Source organism: Oncorhynchus masou, chromosome 5 (assembly GCF_036934945.1).
Source record: "Oncorhynchus masou masou isolate Uvic2021 chromosome 5, UVic_Omas_1.1, whole genome shotgun sequence".
Taxonomy (NCBI): Eukaryota; Metazoa; Chordata; class Actinopteri; order Salmoniformes; family Salmonidae; genus Oncorhynchus; species Oncorhynchus masou.
In genome coordinates, this window is record NC_088216.1 from 47,324,016 (window position 1) to 47,346,227 (window position 22,212).

Here is a 22,212-nt window from a genome sequence, read left to right on the forward strand (position 1 = left end):
AGAAGTTGACAGGTGGAACCGAAGGCCATATTGTGCTCTGGTCTCTTCAGATCAGGTAGGACAGCTTAGAGTGGAGGACCACATGTAAATGGATGTGGAAATGACTTCATAATAAAACAGGTTTACAAATTGGCTGGAGGAAAATCGGGAAGGAACGGAATAGGTAAGGAGACTCTGTATGGAAGGCAAGGTGGAGCTAAATGCACTTGTCTGATCACATTGTGGAATCAACATTCAAACACTGGGCGGGTTTTAGTAGCTAATTAAAATCTCTTTATTACAACCACATGTACATCATCATCCTACCCCCAAAAAGAGTCTTCTGAAAAGTGAAAACAAGCAGAACCAAAGAGTTGCACAGACGCTAAGGAGTGGGAGACGTTTGGAGCCCTGTCTGTGGGGAAACAGTATAGGGAGAGGAACCAGAGGTGTGCACCACTTTAAATCACAAGTCCCCTCCCCTCCACCCCAAGCGTCTCTCCTGTGCGATTTCACTTCTCACAGGAAAGGAAGGCTATTTTCAGCCTTAATAATCCTCACCATACAGTATATATAGAGAGAAATGGAAGAGGGGATGGAGGGAATAAATCCTGTCGTTTTTCATCCATTATTCCGAGCATTTGAGTCATGCCGAGTGTGACGTGGAACACCTCGAGGAGAGAGCGACGAATCCATCACGCTCTCTTTCTCCCTCTCTCCACCCCTCCCTCATTCTTTCTCTCAGTATTTATGTCCCTCTCTATCTTCCATTTCCCTCTGCCTCTCCCAGGCAGGTGTGAGTCTTTCTTGCTCTGTGTGTGTGTGTGTGTGTGTGTGTGTGTGTGTGTGTGTGTGTAAGAACCACACGGTGTGAGTGTGTGAGAAACACACTCACTGCATTAAGGTGTGTGATCCTGTAGCGCCATGTGCCACTAATGACGAGTGCTGACGACACTAATCACAAAGCAAATCACACCTATTATCATTATTATTACATTAAGTTATCAATGACAGTGTGAGTAGTAACTACCACAGTGAACCTTGAGTTAACAGGGCTGCATAGCCCTGACATAAGTCTGCATAACCCTGACATAAGTCTGCATAACCCTGACATAAGTCTGCATAACCCTGACATAAGTCTGCATAACCCTGACATAAGCCTTTTTTAAATTTTTATTTTTTTATTATACATCTGACCCCCATCTGTCTTATCAATCAAGGGAGAAATACCATTTTACAGACATTGTGGCCCTCGGCAACTAGAGCCTAACACCCCATTGTCGACCCTGTACCCTAGCCTTGTACGGTACGTTCCATAATGAATATGTACAGAAGAAAATAACACAGAGGAACAAGGCTATACATAGCCAGCTAAGACCAATATACAGAATCCTGGTCCGCTCCTTTCAAACCATTAATAAAGCCAGACTCTTTACAAATTATTATTTTTTTTAAATAAAAAAAAATGTTTGTTGTTTACATGGATTGTGTTATATCTGGAAAGGCTCTACACCACTACGACAAACAATTTTATTCGTAATCTTCCATGAATGCTTTGTGATCTAAATAACAACAGCAATAGATCATTCTACAGTCATTCCACTGGACAGTGTCCCTTCCCTGTTCAGTCAATGTTCTGTGGGTTAACTGTAAAAACACCAGCCTCTTTCCTTGCCCTAATTGACTCCTAACCTGCAGAGGCCTCCAAGTACCACAACTATTTACCATTAACCTCTGGCCAGCCTCAGCGTCAGCTTACTCCATCTATCTACTCTATAGTATCTATCCCAAGAAAAAAAGGTCACGTAAACGTCAAGCCAACGATAGGGTGGAGAGGGTTGAGTTGGTTGTTGCAGAATCAAGGGTACCAGGCGGGTTGAGCACAATCACATCAGGTACTGGTACCAACACCTCCCACTGCAACACCCTACCCCAATAAGACTGTAAACTGGATCTCGATGTCAAAAACACATCCATCGAGCGGGGTGGTTATCAATGAACACACAGTGCTACGCTTGCTGTGCTGTGGCATCGGTGTCAGATGACATCTTATCTCATGTCCGGCGAGCGTTGTTCTGGCGGATTCTCTTACGGTGCCGTATTGCTTTTTAGAAATCTCAGTCACGTTTTTATTTGAGGCGTAAAAGTCAATGTTTCATCAATGTCACCGGTCAGCATTTTTCTTTTTACATTAAAAAATGACCCGAAGATAAGAGCAACAAAATGACATGATACTGTATAGAGCTCGCCAGCTTGTAGTCTTAAAACCCTTAAAATAAGTTACCTCTGGTTCGTTCATCCATCCCGATGGGAAAAGTGAATGGGGGAAAGAGTTTTGGAACAAATACCGAATGAGATAATAGCAGTCAGTTAACGTGACCTTTACGAATTATGAATTATGTGATTTAAGTTTTTTATAACAACAAAATTCCCCAAAAGTGGCATTAGCTGATGATGAAGATTCTCATAGAACAAAATGTATAAGATCTTCTAAGCCAGCATTTCCACACAGACCTTATTTTTGGCATTTATCCAAAACCCCTACAAAAACGCCATTCATTTTCCTCATCGGCTTTGTCCAACGAACCATGGCGGAGTTAGTGCCTACAAAAAGACACCATTACTATTTCTCTCTCTTGTGTTTTAGAAAACTGTTTTTCAAACCCCATGAGCATGAGGCAGCCAGACATGGTGCACACACACACACACACACATACCGCTCCTCTCTCACACAGACTCACAGATTGTAACAGACACACACTTGCAGTGTGTTACAGTATTCAGTTAGTAAGAAGGTCATGCACTGACACACACACACACACACAAAGCTATTGTCCGTGGTGCTTTATAGTGGAAAACACGCATGTACACACACACACACAGACCCTATACAGTAGTGACAGTCAGTAGTGAGCTGGGACAGAGGGACATCTCGTCTCGGGTACCCAGCCTCGTCCCATGAGTCAGCAGCTCCTCCACCGTCGTCCAATCATCTAACAGCTTCCTGTTCTGCAGACGACTCAACTTCCTTTGGCTGAGCTCCAGCACCGTGTTGCACCGGCCATCTCCCAAAGACCCTCCCCCTCCAGACATAGCCTCTTCCTCTTGAATAACTCCTCTCCCTCCTCCTCCCATAGCTCCTCCTCTTGTGTTGACGCCTGCCTCTCTCAGAGAACCTGATCCTCCATTGGCTCCTGGCCTTGTGTAAGCCTGTTGCCCTCGGGCCTGCTGTTGTTGCTGTTTCTGCTCGCGGGCCAGTAGGAGGTGCTCCCGTCTCTCTGTGCGGCTCCAGTACCTCCCCCTCATCACCTCCTGACTCTCCTCATCCGTACTCATCCCGCTGCGCTCGTCCGCTAGCTGCGACGCCCGGTCGCGAAGAATCTGGTTCCTCACAGCTCTCGGGTTAGGATGGTTGGAGTTAGTGTTGGGGGTCGGGTTAGGATTAGGGCACTTCCTGGACCCTCCACCGACCCCAGCCCTGACCCCAGTGTGGCCCTCCAGGGTGCTGTAGAGGCCCCCACCACCCCCTGACCCCTGGTGGGACAGCCGATTGGCCGGTTTAGGCCATGTCTCATGGATGTCCATGGATGTCTGGGGAGGGTGGCTGAGGGTGCTGAAGCGGCGCACCTCTCTTCCTCTTTCTCTTTGTCTTTCCCACTCTCTTTCTTTCTCTCGTTCTCTTTCTCGCTCCCTTTCTCTTTCTCGCTCTCTTTCTCGCTCTCTTTCACGCTCCCTCTCACGCTCCCTTTCTCTCTCTCTCTCTTGCTCCCTCTCCCACACTGGTATCTCTGACATAAAGCTCCTCTCCTGCTGCTGCCTCCTGTCATTAACCAGCTGATCACGACCTCCACTACTGTCGCAGTAATGTCCCCTTGGTAAGGGCACAGCTCCTCTGTGTTCCCCCAGAGAGGTTGCATGTTGCTGGGGTGAGAGGGCCAATCCTGCTGGGTGTGTGAGGACCAGTTCTGATTCTCCCTCTTCAGGCAGACCCAGCTCCAGGCCTCTAGGTGGCGCTACCCCACAATGCTCCAGGGTGGCATAGGAGGGGGATGACGGGTGACTGGCCCGTCTGACACGCTCCTGGGGTGGGCCACGGTGGTGCAGGGTTCTGCTTCTCCGCAGCTGCCCCATAGAGCTGGAGCCCTGATGCTGCAGTGGAGGTGGCGGCCTGCGGTGGCCGGAGGGGGTACTGCAGGTGGAGAGGACAGGCGCATGGGCAGAGAGGGGCGCAGGGGCGTGGTGAGGGTTGAATAGGGACCCACTGCTTGAGCTGTGTCTGCTCAGACAGGGACGATCCGCCTTCCGGAACTGGACGGACGACACCCTGAAGATACAGAGGGAAACAGGAGTTTTAAATGCGATGAAACAGTGACGAACAACATGCATTATCATCGTTCAACACTGGACTGAGGAAACTTTGAAGATGGATGGCTATGGATCACGTTATAATGGAAAATTAAGACAATCATAATGATCATTGTCTGGTGATAAACCCCTACCTGAAGAGTCCGTGGGGTGGGGGGCCCATGGATGGAGCGGCCAGGCCAGGCATGGAGCAGGAGGGCTGGGGCTGCATGGTCAGTGCCTCAGGGATGGCTTCAAGCAGCTCTCTGTGGTTCTTCTGGCAGCTGTCGCGGCGCTCCCGCTCGCACACCTCCCTCTGGTGGTGGAGACGAGCTTTGTACAGGCACATGCGCTTCTCTAACAGCCTCTGGAAGCGGCGGAACTCTCCCGTGCTCACGCTGTAGAACCCCGAGTCACTCAGCTCAGACGAGATGAAGGACTCAGAGGATGGAGACCCCCCACCTCCACCCCCTCCTCCACTGACCGCCAGGCCCCCTCCCCTGGGGTGACATTCCTCCAGACCCCCCTCCTCTGTCTCCAGGCCAGAAAGGTCTCCCTGGTGCAGGCTACCGTCGGTCCAGCCCAGGCCACTGTCCAGCTCATGGTGGAGAGGCAGGTAGCCCAGAGGTTTCTCCAACATATAGTCCTCATCTTCAGTCTGAAGGAAGGAAGGAAGGAAGGGAGGGAGGGAGGGAGAGAGAGAGAGGTTAGCGATAGCACACAGTCACACACAGTATGCAGCTATACAGCACATACACACAGACATGAACACCCACCCACACACACTCAAGCACACACACACACACACATACATATACACACCTGGCTGTGGTAACTGCTGGGCTCTTCTAGGTTGTTGCAGCAGCCAATCAGACAGCTCTGATCCCTCGGAACACGACTGGCCAGCTCCAGGTCCTTAGAGAGAGAGAGGTCCCCAGAGAGGGAGAGAGGGGGGTGAGAGAGCCAGCGGTTAATCAATGTTGAACCAACTATGAATAATGTGTGCTTACGTGAATAAACATGCATCTGATTTTTTGATAAAGCTAATTAGAGAACTTTGGTTATGTAATTTCCATTTTCAAATATAATTGTATTGGAGCAAACAAGCCTCTTTCTCAAAAAAAAAACTAAATATCCCTTTGTTATCAAAAGTCCTGATTATTAAGTGTGGGCGTTAATGCAAGTCAATTGCATGCTGTAGGTTTGCAATACAGATTTACTGCACTGAACTGTAGGTTGTGTCTGGCAGCAGTATCTGCATCAGCGTGTGCTGTAGACTGTAAACGAGTATGTTTGTAGATGGGAGAGAGGAGTGTGTTTTTCCCCTCTGTATCCTAAGCTGAGCATCCTTCCATTCTCCAAGGGGATTTCATGAGGCACGGCTCACATTCCGCCCGCTGAACACGTGAGCGCTGTTTATGGTTGTGCGAGCCTGTGCACGCGGGTGTGTGCGTTTTTCGCTGAGTGTGTTTGAGTATATACTGTATGTGGTGTGTTTGTGTGTGCTTGATGACAAACGTGTCGATGATTTAGATGTAAATCGGATCAGGTTTTCGATTTGGTTATTCTTCTATGTATACAGTGGCAAAGCCCACTGACTGTTTGTGCCTGAGCAATCCTGCTTGTGCGTGTGCGCGCACGTGTGTCTATAGTTCCATCTCAGGTCCCTAATGCTTGTCGGCAGCATGAATAATTCCAGACTGGGTTGGCTGAGAGAAGCTGCTCCATTTTGAAAAAAATGCACCGTTGTACAGCCCAGATCTACACTCTGGTACATAGTCAGCCGCTCTGGAAAATAAAAGGGCCTTTATTTTTTTTTAAATGCGTCAAAGCCTTGATCAGCGAACTCTTAAGGGTGCGTTTCCTTCAAAAGGGATGCAATATGAACCAGACGGCTGGAATTGCTCTTCTGCACGTTGGCCCTGGTTGAGATGCAACTCATTGGAAGAGCTGGGGCCCTATTCAAACAAAAAGGCTATCCCGATGTTTACAATTTCACCCCCCCCCCCACACACACACACACCCACCCCGGAGAAGTAAGCTCTGAACCTCCTCTAGTTCCGTATCTGTTTTTCCTGATATGTATCCCTGTTCAAAGAGCGCTGTGTACACTCTCTCCTCCAGAACCATACAACCCACTACTAAATCCACGAGCTTCCCGCTAGTCCCGGGGTCGTTTTCTTCAACAGATAGTATCCTCTCAATGGACTTGCAGAACAACACAGACACAGACAGTATTCTGTAGGTCTAGCTCCTTTCCTCACATGTACTGTACCATACAGTACAATGGGCTAATTATCTTGGCTAATTATAATCACCTGTCTACAACACAGGAAGTTATACCAGTCACAAGAATGAGTGGGGTGCAGGATTTAACACCGCTGATTGATTGTCTCTACTACAGGTACTGAGTGATGAATGGTGGTCCAATCACAGACAGAGTACCCACGTACCGCAGTCTTAATCATAGGGTATGGCATTGGCTGACAACATCAAGTGATTGTTGTTCATACAAAACCAAAGGAAAAGCTATAGAACATTACACGTGACATCCTACTACTAGGTGACAGTTTGTCAAAGTGTCTGTGTGAGTGTGTGTGTTTCAAGTTTTACATGTACAACTATAGTGAAATGCTTCCCTTTCAAACTCTGCAAAACAGGGCAGTAATCGATATCAAAATCGTATGACTAACGAAACACCTACAGTACCAGTCAAAAGTTTGGACACGCCTACTCCTTCCAGGGTTTTCTTTATTTGGACTGTTTTCTACATTGTAAGACATTAAAACTATGAAATAGCACATATGGAATTGTGTAGTAACCAAAAAAGTGTTGAGCAAAAACTCTTGGCATTCTCTCAATCGATTCTCAAAGAGTGTGCAAAGCTGTCGTCGAGGCAAAGGTTGGCTACTTCGAAGAATCTCAAATATAACATACATTTTAATTTGTTTAACACTATTTTGGTTACTACATGATTCCATATGTGTTATTTCATAGTTTTGAAATAAGAAATAAGAGAGGAAGCTATATATACAGGGTCAGTTACAGTACCACATTTACAATGTGCAGGGATACTGGAGTATTTGAGGTAGATATGTACAGATATGTAGGCGTGTGTGTGTGCGTGTGTGTGTGTGTGTGTGTGTGTGTGCGTGTGTGTGTGTGTGTGTCAGTCAGTCAGTCAGTCAGTCAGTCAGTCAGTCACCTGGTAACCAAGTGGATCCAACTCCTCTATGTCTTGTGGAGCGGTAGGTAGATACTCATATCTCCCGTTGTCACGGTGATCACGAGGCAGACTCATGTGGCTGCAGTAGTGTCTGAGAGAAAGGTAGATAGAAGAGAGAGAATAAGAGAAGAGAGAGATATGCAGTCATCAAATCTAACGATTAGTGGAGGAAGATATTAGTGATTTTTTATAGACATTTGAAGTGTGTGTGTATGTATGTGTGTCTATCTGTGACTGTACCTGTCCTGGTAGGCAGGGTTGACCCTGGGCATGGTTCCGGCTGCTGTGACACCCAGACTGCGCAAGGCCAGGTGGGGGGGCAGGGTGAGAGGCTCCCAGTGTCTCTCAGTCTGCGTGCTGCAGTCCTGTAGTCCATAACCCCTCCCATGCTGACTCTTGATCTGCAATGTGATTGGCTGCTCATAGGCAGCCAGGATTCTAAGAGCATCACGTTTGCTCAGATGGGAAAGATCCCGTTTGGTCAATTGACTCAGATCCCGCCCACTGACCTGTGAGGAAACACAAAGAGACACATGACACCCTATTCCCCATATAGTGCACTAGGCTACATATTGTGGGGGTTCAAAGTTCACTCATCTACTCTGTAGAGCACTTCATCACTACTTGTATTTCTGAGAGGTATTGATATGTTGAATGCACCGAGCTGCTTGTTTGAACTACTGGCATACAGCTCGGACACCCATGCATACCCCACAAGACATGCCACCAGAGGTCTCTTCACAGACCCCAAGTCCAGAACAGACTATGGGAGGAGCACAGTACTACATAGAGCCATAACTACATGGAACTCTATTCCACATCAAGTAACTCATGCAAGCAGTCAAATTTTTAAAACTGATAAAAATACACCAACCCCTTGAAGCTAGGGGGCACTATTTTTATGTTTGGAAAGACAACGTTCCCAAAGTAAACGGCCTATTTCTCAGGACCAGATACTAGAATATGCATATAATTGACAGATTGGGATAGAAACACTCTAAAGTTTCCAGAACTGTCAAAATATTGTCTGTGAGTAGAACAGAACTGATATTGCAGGCGAAACCCTGAGAAAAATCAAACCAGGAAGTGGCTTCTATTTTGAAAACTCCATGTTCCATAGCCTCCCATTGCTCCATTTAAGGGGATATCAACCAGATTCCTTTTCCTATCGTTCCCTCAAGGTGTCAACAGTCATCAGACATAGTTTCAGGCTTTTATTTTGAAGAATGAGCGTGAACGACCACATTGCGTAAGTGGATAGGTGGGGTCTCTCAGAGTCAATTGTGCGGTCCTAGTGAGAAGCCAACAGTTCCGGTTGATATATTATCGAATAGATATTTGAAAAACACCCTGAGGATTGATTATAAAAAACGTCTGACATGTTTCTGTGGACATTATGGATATAATTTGTAATTTTTGTCTGCGTTGTCGTGACCGCTCTTTCCGGTGGATTCCTGGGCATAACGCACCAAACTAACAGAGGTATTTGGATATAAAAAAGATCTTTATGGAACAAAAGGAACCCTTGTTGTCTAACTGGGAGTCTCGTGAGTGAAAACATCCGAAGATCATCAAAGGTAAACAATTAATTTGATTGCTTTTCTGATTTTCGTGACCAAGTTACCTGATGCTAAGTGTGCTTATTGTTTTGTCGAGCGATCGATAAACTTACACAAACGCTTATATTGCTTTCGCTGTAAAGCATAATTTCAAAATCTGAGACGACAGGTGGATTAACAAAAGGCTAAGCTGTGTTTTGCAATATTGCACTTGTGATTTCATGAATATGAATATTTTCTAGTAATATTATTTGACTGTGGCGCTATGCTATTCAGCGTTGCTGATGACAATTATACCGGATCCGGGATGAGTGGTTCAGAGAGGTTTTAAGGAACAGCGGGGACTGTGAAGCAACACAAACACAGGCACAGACACATGCTTACAAACACACGATAACACATGCACTATACACACGTGTACACATTGATTTTGTGTTGTAGCTATGTGGTAGTAGAGTAGGGGCCTGAGGGCACACACTTAATATGTTGTGAGATCTGTTGTGAATGTATTGTAAGGTTTCAATTTTTTTTATAACTGCCTTAATTTTGCTGGACCCCAGGAAGTGAAGCTGCTGCCTTGGCAGGAAGTAATGGGGAACCATAATAAATACAAACACAAATACAAATCAAGGGAGGGGAGGGGATGCAAAGATGAGGACTAAGAGCATATCAGTGTTCCAACCCAAGAGGACAAACAAAACCTTTGGAATTCAATATCTGTCTTCTGCAATGAATCACTCCCGATGCGAAGCATAGCACCAGAGCCATGACACGAGAGCCGCGAGCCAACAACACCATAACCTAACCAGAGTGACACAGTTGTACACAGCATTTCTTAACTACAGTACATCACTAACACGACTCACCACCTACTACAGTATACACAGCTACAGAGACAGAGAGAGAGAGAGTAAAGAGAGGGAGAAAGAGAAATAGAATGAGAGAGAGAGAGAGAGTGCAATAAATTGATTTACTGTGAAGGTTGCAGAGAAAGCACTGTGTGAGCGTGTCGTCTATCTCTGTGAGTGTAACGGCAAAATGTGTTGCGTTTACAATTGAATCGCGTGTGTTTGTGATTGTGTATATGAGTTCGAGCTTGTTTGTGCTTCTGTGTGTCGACATGATCTGGAGCGATTTTCCTGAGATGCTAACCCCACGAGGAGACACCCAGCCAAGCACACATCCAACCTTATCTGAGGCATGCTGTAACACACACACACACACGCATACACATGAACAAACACAAACATACACATTTCACAAAGCTAGAGAGATGTAATTTAATGGTTTTATCCATGCAGTCCACTGTCCACACACACTCTCGCACACAATGGCAGGATTATGGTGGCCTTTTACTGCGGGCCATGTGCACTGATACAAAATGCCATCTGTAGGTGAAGAGTCAGGAGACTGCACTGCAAAACAATCTTGTTGTTTTTACAGTACTATACAATAACACTAACAGTAAAGTACCATATTCATTATTTACGGTAAATTGCTGTAAATGGCAATGCACTCTGGGTGATATTAGGCATAAACAGTTAATGATCATGTAAATTCCTGAAGAAACGTTGGTTTAACAGTACATTACTGTAACCACACAGCATTGTGGTACTAGCAATTGGTAACTCTGAGTGATCGGATGGAGCGACCTCAAGGTCTGAAGTGAATCAACCAAACAAGGTGTGTACAACATTTATATGATTTACAAATTAATTATACTGAATATTACACTTAAATGGAAAACTGTGATTTAGACAGTAAAGTTGTACATTTATTAACAGTAAAATATTGTCAAGGGTTATACAACACCATATTGTAAATTATGGTGCATTGTGGGAAAATGTTGTGGGCAGATAAAGAATTGCTTTATTTCGAATTCCACCCCACAGAATACATTAGCGCACTGTATTTTTGGAGCGCCAAAAGCCTTTTGATCACTAGTTGTTGCATGGTATTGTTTTTTTATGTCTCATTCACATATTTTGAGGCGTGCCTTGTAAGAGCCTACATTTGTGCTAACCGTTAGTGAGAGTGCTGTACCAATTTGAACCTGTAATATGTACCTTTTTGAGGGGCCTGACCAAATTGACATAGAATTGTGAGTTATAGATCTGTCATTCCCATTGAAAGCAAGTCTAAGAAGCAGTGGATCTATTCTATGTGCACTAAACGGGTGTCCTGACTCTCTGAGGTTATTAAAGATCCCATGGCACTTATTGTAAGAGTAGGGGTGTTAACCCCGGTGTCATGGCTAAATTCCCAATCTGGCCCTCAAACCATCACGGTCACCTAATAATCCCCAGTTTACAATTGGCTCATTCATCCCCCTCCTCTCCCCTGTAACTATTCCCCAGATAGTTGCTGCAAATGAGAACGTGTTCTCAGTCAATTTACCTGGTAAAATAACGGGAAAAAAAATAATAACAATTTTCCCATGTGCACCATTCTTAAGTTTTGAGTCTTTTACTTTGGTTTTGAACACCAGCTAAAAAAGCTGAAAATACAATATTTTGGGTTTTGGAAAATATATTTCACAGCTGTTTAAATGGTACAATGATTCTCTATACTATACTTGTCTGTTTTGTCACATAAACTGAAATTAGGCGAACTATTCGAATTTTAACAAGCAGGAAATGGTGGAGCGATTTCTGCATAGTGCACCTTTAACTGCTATGTGGTACAGTAGTAGTGCCCCAACAATTTAATGGTTGAGTATTTGCCATGTCATTTCGTCTGTTTTGCCCTCTAGTCCCAATTTATTGAAAACATTACCAAGCAACCAATCTGCTTGCACCAATCCCAAACATTACGGTAAAATACAAACCCCTTCTCCCCTCAATTGTTTATTGTTTACTCCATGTGTAACTCTGTGTTGTTGTCTGTTCACACTGCTATGCTTTATCTTGGCCAGGTCACAGTTGCAAATGAGAACTTGTTCTCAACTAGCCTACCTAGTTAAATAAAGGTGAAATAAAAAAATTTAAAAAATGAATTTGTCCATTAATTCATTACAATTACTGCAAAAATATTACAGGAATGCACTGTACTGTTGTTTTACAGTAACGTACAGGCAGCCAGTTGTCTGTAAATTACAGTAAAAACAACAGTACGAAATATTACAGTAACATTATTGGATACTGTAAAATACAGTATGGTAATATACTACCTTTTTTTACGGTAACTTACAGGCAACTGACTGCCTGTACGTTACTGTAAAAGCAACAGGAAATGTTGTAGAGTGTACGCATCACCCCACGGCAGATGGAGGGGGAGGGGGGGTGAGGAGAGGAAGAGAGAGGGCAGGAAAAGAGAGGAGAAGAGAAGAGGGTAGAGGAGAGGATGAAGAGTAGAGATGGAAATATGGAGAGGGATAAATGTAAGTTAAATAGGATAAGTGAGAGAGAGACAGGAGGGGAGAAAGGGGAGAGGATTGAGAAAAAGAGGAGGGAAAGAGTGAAAGAGAGGAAGGAGGAGAGGGGAGAGAGAAAGCGAGAGAGATAGAGAGAAAGAGAGAGGGGGAGAGTCAGAGCGTCACAGCTCTCAGTGGTGTTGGATGGGCAAGGCTGTCACTGCTTGTAATCATCAACGCTGGTCACAAGAGGCTGCCACACACACACGTACAGACACACACACACACACACACACACACTGTCACGCACCCACAATTGTACCCACACACACTGTCATGTACACATGCACACACACACAAAACCTCAAATTCCCCCATCACAGAGCCTCACTATAATACACAGAGCTGAATGTTGCTGGAACAGAGACAGCAGAACAGACACGATATACGCAATCTTTCTGTAGACACAATCATTCTAGAATATAGAATAACTCTTTCACACATATGACATTTCTCTTATAATAGGATACACGCCCATCTAACTCTTATCCTGTATTCTCACACACCCACATGCTTGCATACACATATGCAAGCGTACACACACACACACACACACACACACACACACACACACACACACACACACACACACACACACACACACACACACACACACACACACACACACACACACACACACACACACACACACACAGCAGGCAGCAGGCATCATGTCATGGTGTGTATTCTGTTCTGTTATTCCCCATTTCCTTGATCATGTACATGACACCCACACATCACCACAACCCTAACTCTATATCCCATCTACACAGATACGCCACACACCCACATAGATGCACATACAGTACGCACGCACAAAGCATGCACACACACTAGCATGCACACACACTCACACACAGATTTAGAAGGGTGCACACTAACCCCCAATCCATCGCCGAACCACGGCCCTGAGAGCCGACAGCCCATTGCCACGGCAACGGATGAGCGCCAAGTCTGAGGTTTCCCTCTGTTCTAAAGAGGAGTCCGGTGAACGAGAGGAAGAGGAGGAGAAAGAGTGACGAAGTATTCAGCATAGATCCTTGTGCTCCAGCAGAGATCGAGAGAAAGATCACGCTCTCGCTCTCTCTCTATCTCGCTCTCCCTCCTTTGCGCTCTCTGTTTCTCCCTTGTTCTCTCTTTCTACTTCTCTCTCCTCCCTACCAGAGGCAGAGGCAGCCTCTGCTAAAATCCAGAGAGACAGAAGCAGCTTCCACTGACACACAGAGGATCTCAGCACTCTCTTCTCCTCAGCTCTCTTTCCGCTCTCTCTCTTTCTCTCGCCCTCACACACACACAATCTCGCATCCCTCTCTCAGCTGTCATTATACCCCCCCTCCCTCTATCTATTACACTCTCTCTCCTTCGCTCTCTCCCTCCCTCCCGCTTTCCCTCCCTCCTTCTGTGCCAGCCTTGTGTTGAGGCTCCACCCCTTCTTGCATAGTAACCCGGTTGGACTGTGAATTTATGCACGCACACACGCACTCTCTCTCTCACACACACACACACACACACACACACACACACACACGCACACACGCACGCACGCACACACACACACACACACACACACACACACACACACACACACACACACACACACACACACACACACACACTGTGATTGGTCACCTCTCACATGGTGAGACTAAGGGGTAGAGGACAGGAGAGGAGGGGTACCCTGCCCCCTCCCCCTGCAAAGTTTTCCTCGGTTGGAGGGAGATTCTTCTCTGTCTAATAGAGGTTCTCCCTCCCTCCCTCCCTCCCTCCCTCCCTCCCTCCCTCCCTCCCTCCCTCCCTCCCTCCCTCCCTCCCTCCCTCCCTCCCTCCCTCCCTCCCTCCCTCCCTCCCTCCCTCCCTCCCTCCCCCCTGTTCTTATGCTCTTATTTTGTCTCCCTCTCCATCTCCTTCCTATCCTGCATAATTCTCTCATTCTTTCTCCTGTATCTCCCCCTCTCTCTTTCTCTCTCCTGTATTTCCCACCCTTCCTCTTTCTCTCTCTCCTGCATCTCCCCCTTTCTCTCTCTCCTGTATCTCCCCTCTCTTTCTCTCTCTCCTGTATCTCCCCCTCTCTTTCTCTCTCTCCTGTATCTCCCCCCCTCTATTTCTTTCTCTCCTGTATCTCCCCCTCTCTCTTACTCTCTCCCCTGTATCTTCCCCTCTCTCTTACTCTCTCTCCTTTATCTTCCCCCCTCTTACTCTCTCTCATTTATCTTCCCTCGCTCTCTTACTCTCTCTCCTGTATCTCCCCCCTCTCTCTTTCTCTCTCTCCTGAATCTCCCACCCTCTCTCTCTCTCTCTCCTGAATCACCCCTCTCTTTCTCTCTCTCCTGTATCTTCCACTCTCTCTCATTCTCTCTCCCTCTGCTTCTAATTTACAGTTATCCTCCTTGTTATCCCTCCCTCACCATGCTCACTCTCTCCTGCTCTCCCTCCCTCTTTCTCTCCCTCAGGTGCAGGGGTATGGCTGCAGAAGCTGTTTATTGTGTACAAGCAACATGAGCTAGAGGGGGGAACCCTTTTCTCCCCAATTGAACATAGGAAGCAGCTCACATATGAACAACAATATTGTATGCAGTACCAGGACAGATATTATATGCATTATGATGCTCCCGGACGTGTGCACGACACACCACACACACACACTCACTCTGAATAACCAGTTCACTGTAGCAGCGCTGTATGCTAATATGAACAGGCAGGCATGGAGATGACGGATGGATGAGAGAAGGAGTGATGATATAAATATGGAGAGATTGATAGATGAGAGATGGATGTAGGCTTGATTACATCTGACTCATCCTCTGTGGCCCCTCACTGACTGTGTGTTGCCCTAGATACCAGTGTCTGCTCGATGACTGAATGTAAACCTTGACTGTAAGGAAAGTGTGTGCTTATATGCACGTGAGTGTATGAATATGTGTGTGGGAGTCCTAAAATGTATTTTGAATTTGAGTGTGTGTGTCCTCCAGAAATGTCTGTGTTTAAGGTGCCATCATTCTTGTTTATGAGTGTGTGTGTGTGTGTGTGTGTGTGTGTGTGTGTGTGTGTGTGTGTGTGTGTGTGTGTGTGTGTGTGTGTGTGTGTATGTGTGTGTGTGTAGGTGTGTAGGTGTGTGTGTGGTGAAGATTCCTACAATTGATGCATGCCTTATAAATTCTGCCATTTATATGTTGATTTGTGGGGGTGTTAGGATGAGGAAAACAGAGAGAGGAGAGGAAGGAGCAGAGATATCCCCACCACACACACATTGTAAAACGTAACAAGTTTGAGTAACCCAAATCAAAGTATTCCAGTGTTCAATACTTAAAGTGAGTTCACCACCCATATGGTCTCCCATATCTTTTTTAAGTTGTAAACTGTTTTGTGTTTTATGTACTTTTTGACACTAATTTGTATTATGTATTCTGAGTTATAACGACTGAAGTTACTTAAACATGAATCATTGTTGTCCCTTTTACTTAAATTAAATCATTTTTGTGTAAGTAGTAGTTCTGACAAATCATTTTCAGTGGTCATGTCTTAATGTTTAATATTGTTTTATGTATTCAACGATTTGTCATTATAACCCACCTTAGCAGTCATTGCAGGATTCTGCATTCGTCTCTGTCGTTAAGAGTGGTGCTCGCGACCTTGATCTTGTTCTTCTTCTTTACATTTCTAATGGCATATCACAACCAACTGAAAGGTTCATACACCGTCACCTGCTGTTCTGGAGTGTGAGGCCGGCCACGGCCTCCCTATTCATCTATTTCTCTAATCCAGCCCTGCGTTTCCACCTGCTGTTCTGGAGTGTGAATTCATTACACTTTGTGACACAAAAAGGGAAGGGAAAAAGGGAATAAATGTTGCCCTTCCTACTAACCCCACAACCATTCAAATCTTACTGAAGCACAATCTTATCTTGACTGTCGGGTAAAGACTCTGCATCAAAACTCAGTTGGACAGACAGTGTCTTCTCTGTTTCACTCCACTGGTCACACACTGGTTGAAGCAATGTTATTCCCACGTCATTTAAACAAAATGAAGTTGACCCAACATGAACTAGACATTGAATTGACTTCTATGCCCAGTGGGACCACGCTCTCCACCGGGTCTGCGTGGCACCAAACGGAGGGCGTCACAGATGCACGACCTTGTTGATGGTGGGAATTGGTTGTCTCATTATTGAACGTCAATTTGCTCCACGAATTTATATGCATTCATCATGACTTAAAATTCTTAAGTTGAGAGAAATTGCAGCAATGTAATTGTTCTATATCAACACAAACCAGATATATACATGTTTTTTTAATCCAATACCAATGTGTCTGACAACTACTTTATTATTTTAAGTAAAGACGGAAAATACAATAAAATCTAGTAAAAACTACTTATTCAAATGTTAGATTGACTTTAAACTACTAAATCATTTTTACTTGTAAAAACTCAATAACTTGATATTAGCCGAACACAAATAAATAAAGTTGCATTTACTCAACAACCTTATATTTGTTAACATTACTCAAAAACGTTTAAGTGATAAGAAATATTATTGACTGAGTAGCACATATTATTTGAGTTTATTGACTGTCGGGGATGCTTGAGTAGCCACTAATACATTTCTTTAAGGAGGCAGGCAGGTATGTTTTACTGTGCACACACAAACACGCACGCACGCACGCACACACACACACACACACACACACACACACACACACACACACACACACACACACACACACACACACACACACACACACACACACGCACATTTGTGTCTGATCACAGAGTATAGTCTACCACTATATGAGTCAAAATACCCCTTAAACCTAGGGGTCGGAAATGGTTCCAATTTGTTTTCTACTATTCATATAATCCAGAAACACTACATATCCGGGCTGTGTTTCGTGTAGGCTTACCCTGCCTTGACGTTTTGATAACAGAGTAAATCTCTCTCGGACAAGGTGCCTTTTATCAATATACAGTGGGGCAAAAAAGTATTTAGTCAGCCACCAATTGTGCAAGTTCTCCCACTTAAAAAGAAGAGAGAGGCCTGTAATTTTCATCATAGGTACACTTCAACTATGACAGACAAAATGAGATTTTTATTCCCAGAAAATCACATTGCAGGATTTTTAATGAATTTATTTGCAAATTATGGTGGAAAATAAGTATTTGGTCAATAACTAAAGTTTATCTCAATACTTTGTTATATACCCTTTGTTGGCAATGACAGAGGTCAAACGTTTTCTGTAAGTCATCACAAGGTTTTCACACACTGTTGCTGGTATTTTGGCCCATTCCTCCATGCAGATCTCCTCTAGAGCAGTGATGTTTTGGGGCTGTTGCTGGGCAACACGGACTTTCAACTCCCTCCAAAGATTTTCTATGAGGTTGAGATCTGGAGACTGGCTAGGCCACTCCAGGACCTTGAAATGCTTCTTACGAAGCCACTCCTTCGTTGCCCGGGCTGTGTGTTTGGGATCATTGCCATGCTGAATGACCCAGCCACGTTTCATCTTCAATGCCCTTGCTGATGGAAGGAGGTTTTCACTCAAAATATCACGATACATGGCCCCATTCATTCTATCCTTTACACGGATCAGTCGTCCTGGCCCCTTTGCAGAAAAACAGACCCAAAGCATGATGTTTCCACCCGCATGCTTTACAGTAGGTATGGTGTTCTTTGGATGCAACTCAGCATTCTTTGTCCTCCAAACACGACGAGTTGAGTTTTTGCCAAAAAGTTAGATTTTGGTTTCATCTGACCATATGACATTCTCCCAATCTTCTTCTGGATCATCCAAATGCTCTCTAGCAAACTTCAGACGGGCCTGGACATGTACTGGCTTAAGCAGGGGGACACGTCTGGCACTGCAGGATTTGAGTCCCTGGCGGCGTAGTGTGTTACTGATGGTAGGCTTTGTTACTTTGGTCCCAGCTCTCTGCAGGTCATTCATTAAGTCCCCCCGTGTGGTTCTGGGATTTTTGCTCACCGTTCTTGTGATCATTTTGACCCCATGGGTGAGATCTTGCGTGGAGCCCCAGATCGAGGGAGATTATCAGTGGTCTTGTATGTCTTCCATTTCCTAATAATTGCTCCCACAGTTGATTTCTTCAAACCAAGCTGCTTACATATTGCAGATTCAGTCTTCCCAGCCTGGTGCAGGTCTACGATTTAGTTTTTGGTGTCCTTTGACAGCTCTTTGGTCTTGGCCATAGTGGAGTTTGGAGTGTGACTGTTTGAGGTTGTGGACAGGTGTCTTTTATACTGATAACAAGTTCAAACAGGTGCCATTAATACAGGTAACGAGTGGAGGACAGAGGAGCCTCTTAAAGAAGAAGTTACAGGTCTATGAGAGCCAGAAATCTTGCTTGTTTGTAGGTGACCAAATACTTATTTTCCACCATAAATTGCAAATAAATTCATAAACAAATCCTACAATGTGATTTTCTGGATTTTTCTGTTGTTGTCTGTCATAGTTGAAGTGTACCTATGATGAAAATTACAGGCATCTCATCTTTTTAAGTGGGAGAACTTGCACAAATGGTGGCTGACTAAATACTTTTTTGCCCCACTGTATTTGCCTGTATTTACCCCCCCAAAATGAAATGCTAAATGCTAATTAGCTCACCAGGGCCATGATGATCTGGACGAGACTGGCGAGGGTAAGGATCTCTGGATTAACTATCTAAATGTTTGCTAAATGTAGTAATTAATAAATTAGCTAAAGTTGCCTAAATTGACATTTATTTGAACTGTCTTAAGCAAGTTTTAAATTGAATGCATGCTAGATAGCTAGCTCATGGTTAGCTAGTTAGCAACATTAGCCTGGCTAGATGGCTTCATTAGCTGTCTATATTTCTAGCCATTTAAATGCATGATAAATTCATAAAAACAAGTTCATCTTTCTTTGGCTTTTATAAACTAAGAGTCTAGCTCAGATGCAAAAGCTATGGCTAGGCATTTTTGATAATGTTTGTTTGTGTCTGTGGTTGAGGGGTGGGTAGCCTACTTCAAGTACTTCTTGCTTTGTAGCTACCCTAGGTAGCTTATTATTTTAGTCTGGCTTTTTGAGAGGTTTTAGAGATGGACTGATTAGCATCCTCTAAAAATCACATTTTATTGGTCACATACACATGTTTAGCAGATTTTATTGTGGGTGTAGCGAAATGCTTGTGTTTCTAGCTCAAAGAGTGCAGTAATATCTAACAAGTAATATCTAACAATTGCGCAACGATACACACAATACACACACATTTTATTAAGTAAAGGAATGGAATTAAGAATATATAAATATTTGTGTGAGCAATGTCGGAGCGGCATTGACTAAAATACAGTAGAATAGAATACAGAATATACATATGAAATGAGTACTGCAAAATATGTACACATTATTAAAGTGACTAGTGTTCCAATTATTCAAGTGGCCAGTGATTTCAAGTATATGTATATAGTGCAGAAGCCTATATACATATTTAACAGTCTGATGGCCTTGAGATAGAAGCTGTTTTTCAGTTTCTCTGTCCCAGCTTTGAAGCACATGTATTGACCTCGCCTTCTGGATGATAGCGGGGTGAACAAGCAGTCGTTGTCCTTAATAATCTTTTTGGCCTTCCTGTGACATCGGGTGCAGTAGGTGTCCTGGAGGGCAGGTAGTTTGCCCCCGGTGATGCGTTGGGCAGATCGCACCACCTTCTGGAGAGCTCTGCGTTTGCGGGCGCTGCAGTTGCCGTACCAGGCTGTGATACAGCCCGAACGGATGTTCTCAATTGTGCATCTGTAAAAGTTTGTGAGGGCTTTATTTAGCCAAATTTCTTCAGCCTGTTGTGCCTTCTTCACCACACTGTCTTTGTGGGTGGACCATTTCACTTTGCCAGTGATGTCTACGCTGAGGAACTAGAAGCTTTCCACCTTCTCCACTGCAGTCCCGTCAATGTGGATGGGGGGTGCTCCCTCTGCTGTTTCCTGAAGTCCATGATCAGCTCCTTTGTTTTGTTGATGTTGAGTGAGAGGTTATTTTCCTGGCACCACACTCCCAGGGTATTCACCTCCTCCCTGTAGGCTGTCTCATCATTGTTGGTAATCAGGCCTACTACTGTTGTGTCGTCTGCAAACTTGATGATTGAGTTGGAGGCTTGCATGGTCATGCAGTCATGGGTGAACAGGGCATACAGGAGGGAGCTGCGCACGCACCCTTGTGGGGCCCCTGTGTTGAGGATCAGCGAAGTGGAGGTGTTGTGCGGCCCGTCAGGAAGTCCAAGACCCAGTTGCACAGGGTGGGGTTCAGGTCCAGGGCCCCAAACTTAATGATGAGCTTGGAGGGTACTATGGTGTTGAATGCTGAGCTATAGTCAATGAGCAGCATTCTTACATATGTATTCCTCTTGTCCAAATAGGATAGGGCAGTGTGCAGTGCGATGGCGATTGCATCATCTGTGGATCTATTGGGGAGGTAAGCAAATTGAAGTGGGTCTAGGGTGTCGTGTGAGGTAGAGGTGATATGATCCTTGACTAGTCTCCCAAAGCACTTCATCATGACAGACGTGAGTAAGTCGCTCTGGATAAGAGCGTCTGCTAAATGACTTAAATGTAATGTAAATGTGAGTGCTACGGGAGATAGTTATTAAGTTATGTTACCTTTACTTTCTTGGGTACAGGAACAATGGTGGTCATCTTGAAGCATGTGGGGACAGCAGACTGGGATAGGGAGAGATTGAATATGTCCGTTAACACTCCAGCCTGCTAGTCTGCGCATGCTCTGAGGACATGGCTAGGGATGCCGTCTGGGCCAGCAGCCTTGCAAGGGTTAACACGCTTAAATGTCTTACACACGTCAGTCACGGAGAACATGAGCCCACATCCTTGGTAGCTGGCCCTGTGTTATCCTCAAAGCGAGCAAACAAGGTGTTTAGTTTGTCCGGAAGCAAGATGCCGGAGTCCGCAACGTGGTTGGTATTCCCTTTGTAGTCCATGATTGTCTGTAGACCCTGCCACATACGTCAAGTGTCTGAGCCGTTGAATTGCGACTCCACTTTTTCTCTTTACTGATGTTTTGCCTGTCTGTTTGCCTTATGGAGGGAATAACTGCACTGTTTGTATTTGGCCATATTCCCAGTCACCTTGCCATGGTTAAATGTGATGGTTTGCGCTTTCAGTTTTGCGTCAACAATGTGTTACTTTACCGCGGGAAAACATTGATATGTTTGCTGTTACCTTCTGAACAGGTCAGCTGGTTCAGCCTGGAACGCTGTTCTCCTGCTTTGCTATGTTTCAGTCAGTGCAGGGTCCTGAAGAGCAGGAGGGTGTGAAGGGTTTTGTCCCAGCCCAGCTCTAACACCTGACTTTAATGATCAACATACTGAATCGTGGTGATAGGCTATGATTTGTAATCAGGATATAGGCTCGAACAAAAGCTTATACACACTCCTGCAATTCACCCATTTTATTCATTATCCAGTAATAATGGGGGGTTATTGATGTATAATGCATGCTCAACTCTCAAGTTGAAGTTGAACTTGTTGACTGATGCCATGGTGGCGGCTGCTAAGAAGAAGGAAGCAGCTGTGAACCAGAAGACTGCAGCCAAGGCAGCACTGGTCCAAACCTGAGTAGTTCTGGTTGATACTGTATGTGTCTTTAGGTTCCTCTCCATGTGTAGGCTATTGTACTGGCCTGTGTGGTACAGTCTTTCAAATGTGTAGTAGTTTGT

The 22,212-nt window shown here is 44.9% G+C and overlaps 1 protein-coding gene across 1 annotated transcript; it reads right to left on the reverse strand.

Moving 5' to 3' along the window:
• Positions 1-256: 256 nt before the first annotated feature.
• Positions 257-13,797, reverse strand: LOC135529179 (uncharacterized). Its single transcript, XM_064958041.1, has 6 exons — positions 13,403-13,797; positions 7,790-8,058; positions 7,529-7,640; positions 5,146-5,238; positions 4,479-4,981; positions 257-4,303 (listed from the first exon to the last, which is right to left on the reverse strand). The coding sequence occupies exons 1-6, from the start codon at positions 13,445-13,447 to the stop codon at positions 2,866-2,868; spliced, it is 2,460 nt and encodes an 819-aa protein (XP_064814113.1). The 5' UTR covers positions 13,448-13,797; the 3' UTR covers positions 257-2,865.
• Between the last annotated feature and the right edge of the window lie 8,415 nt (positions 13,798-22,212).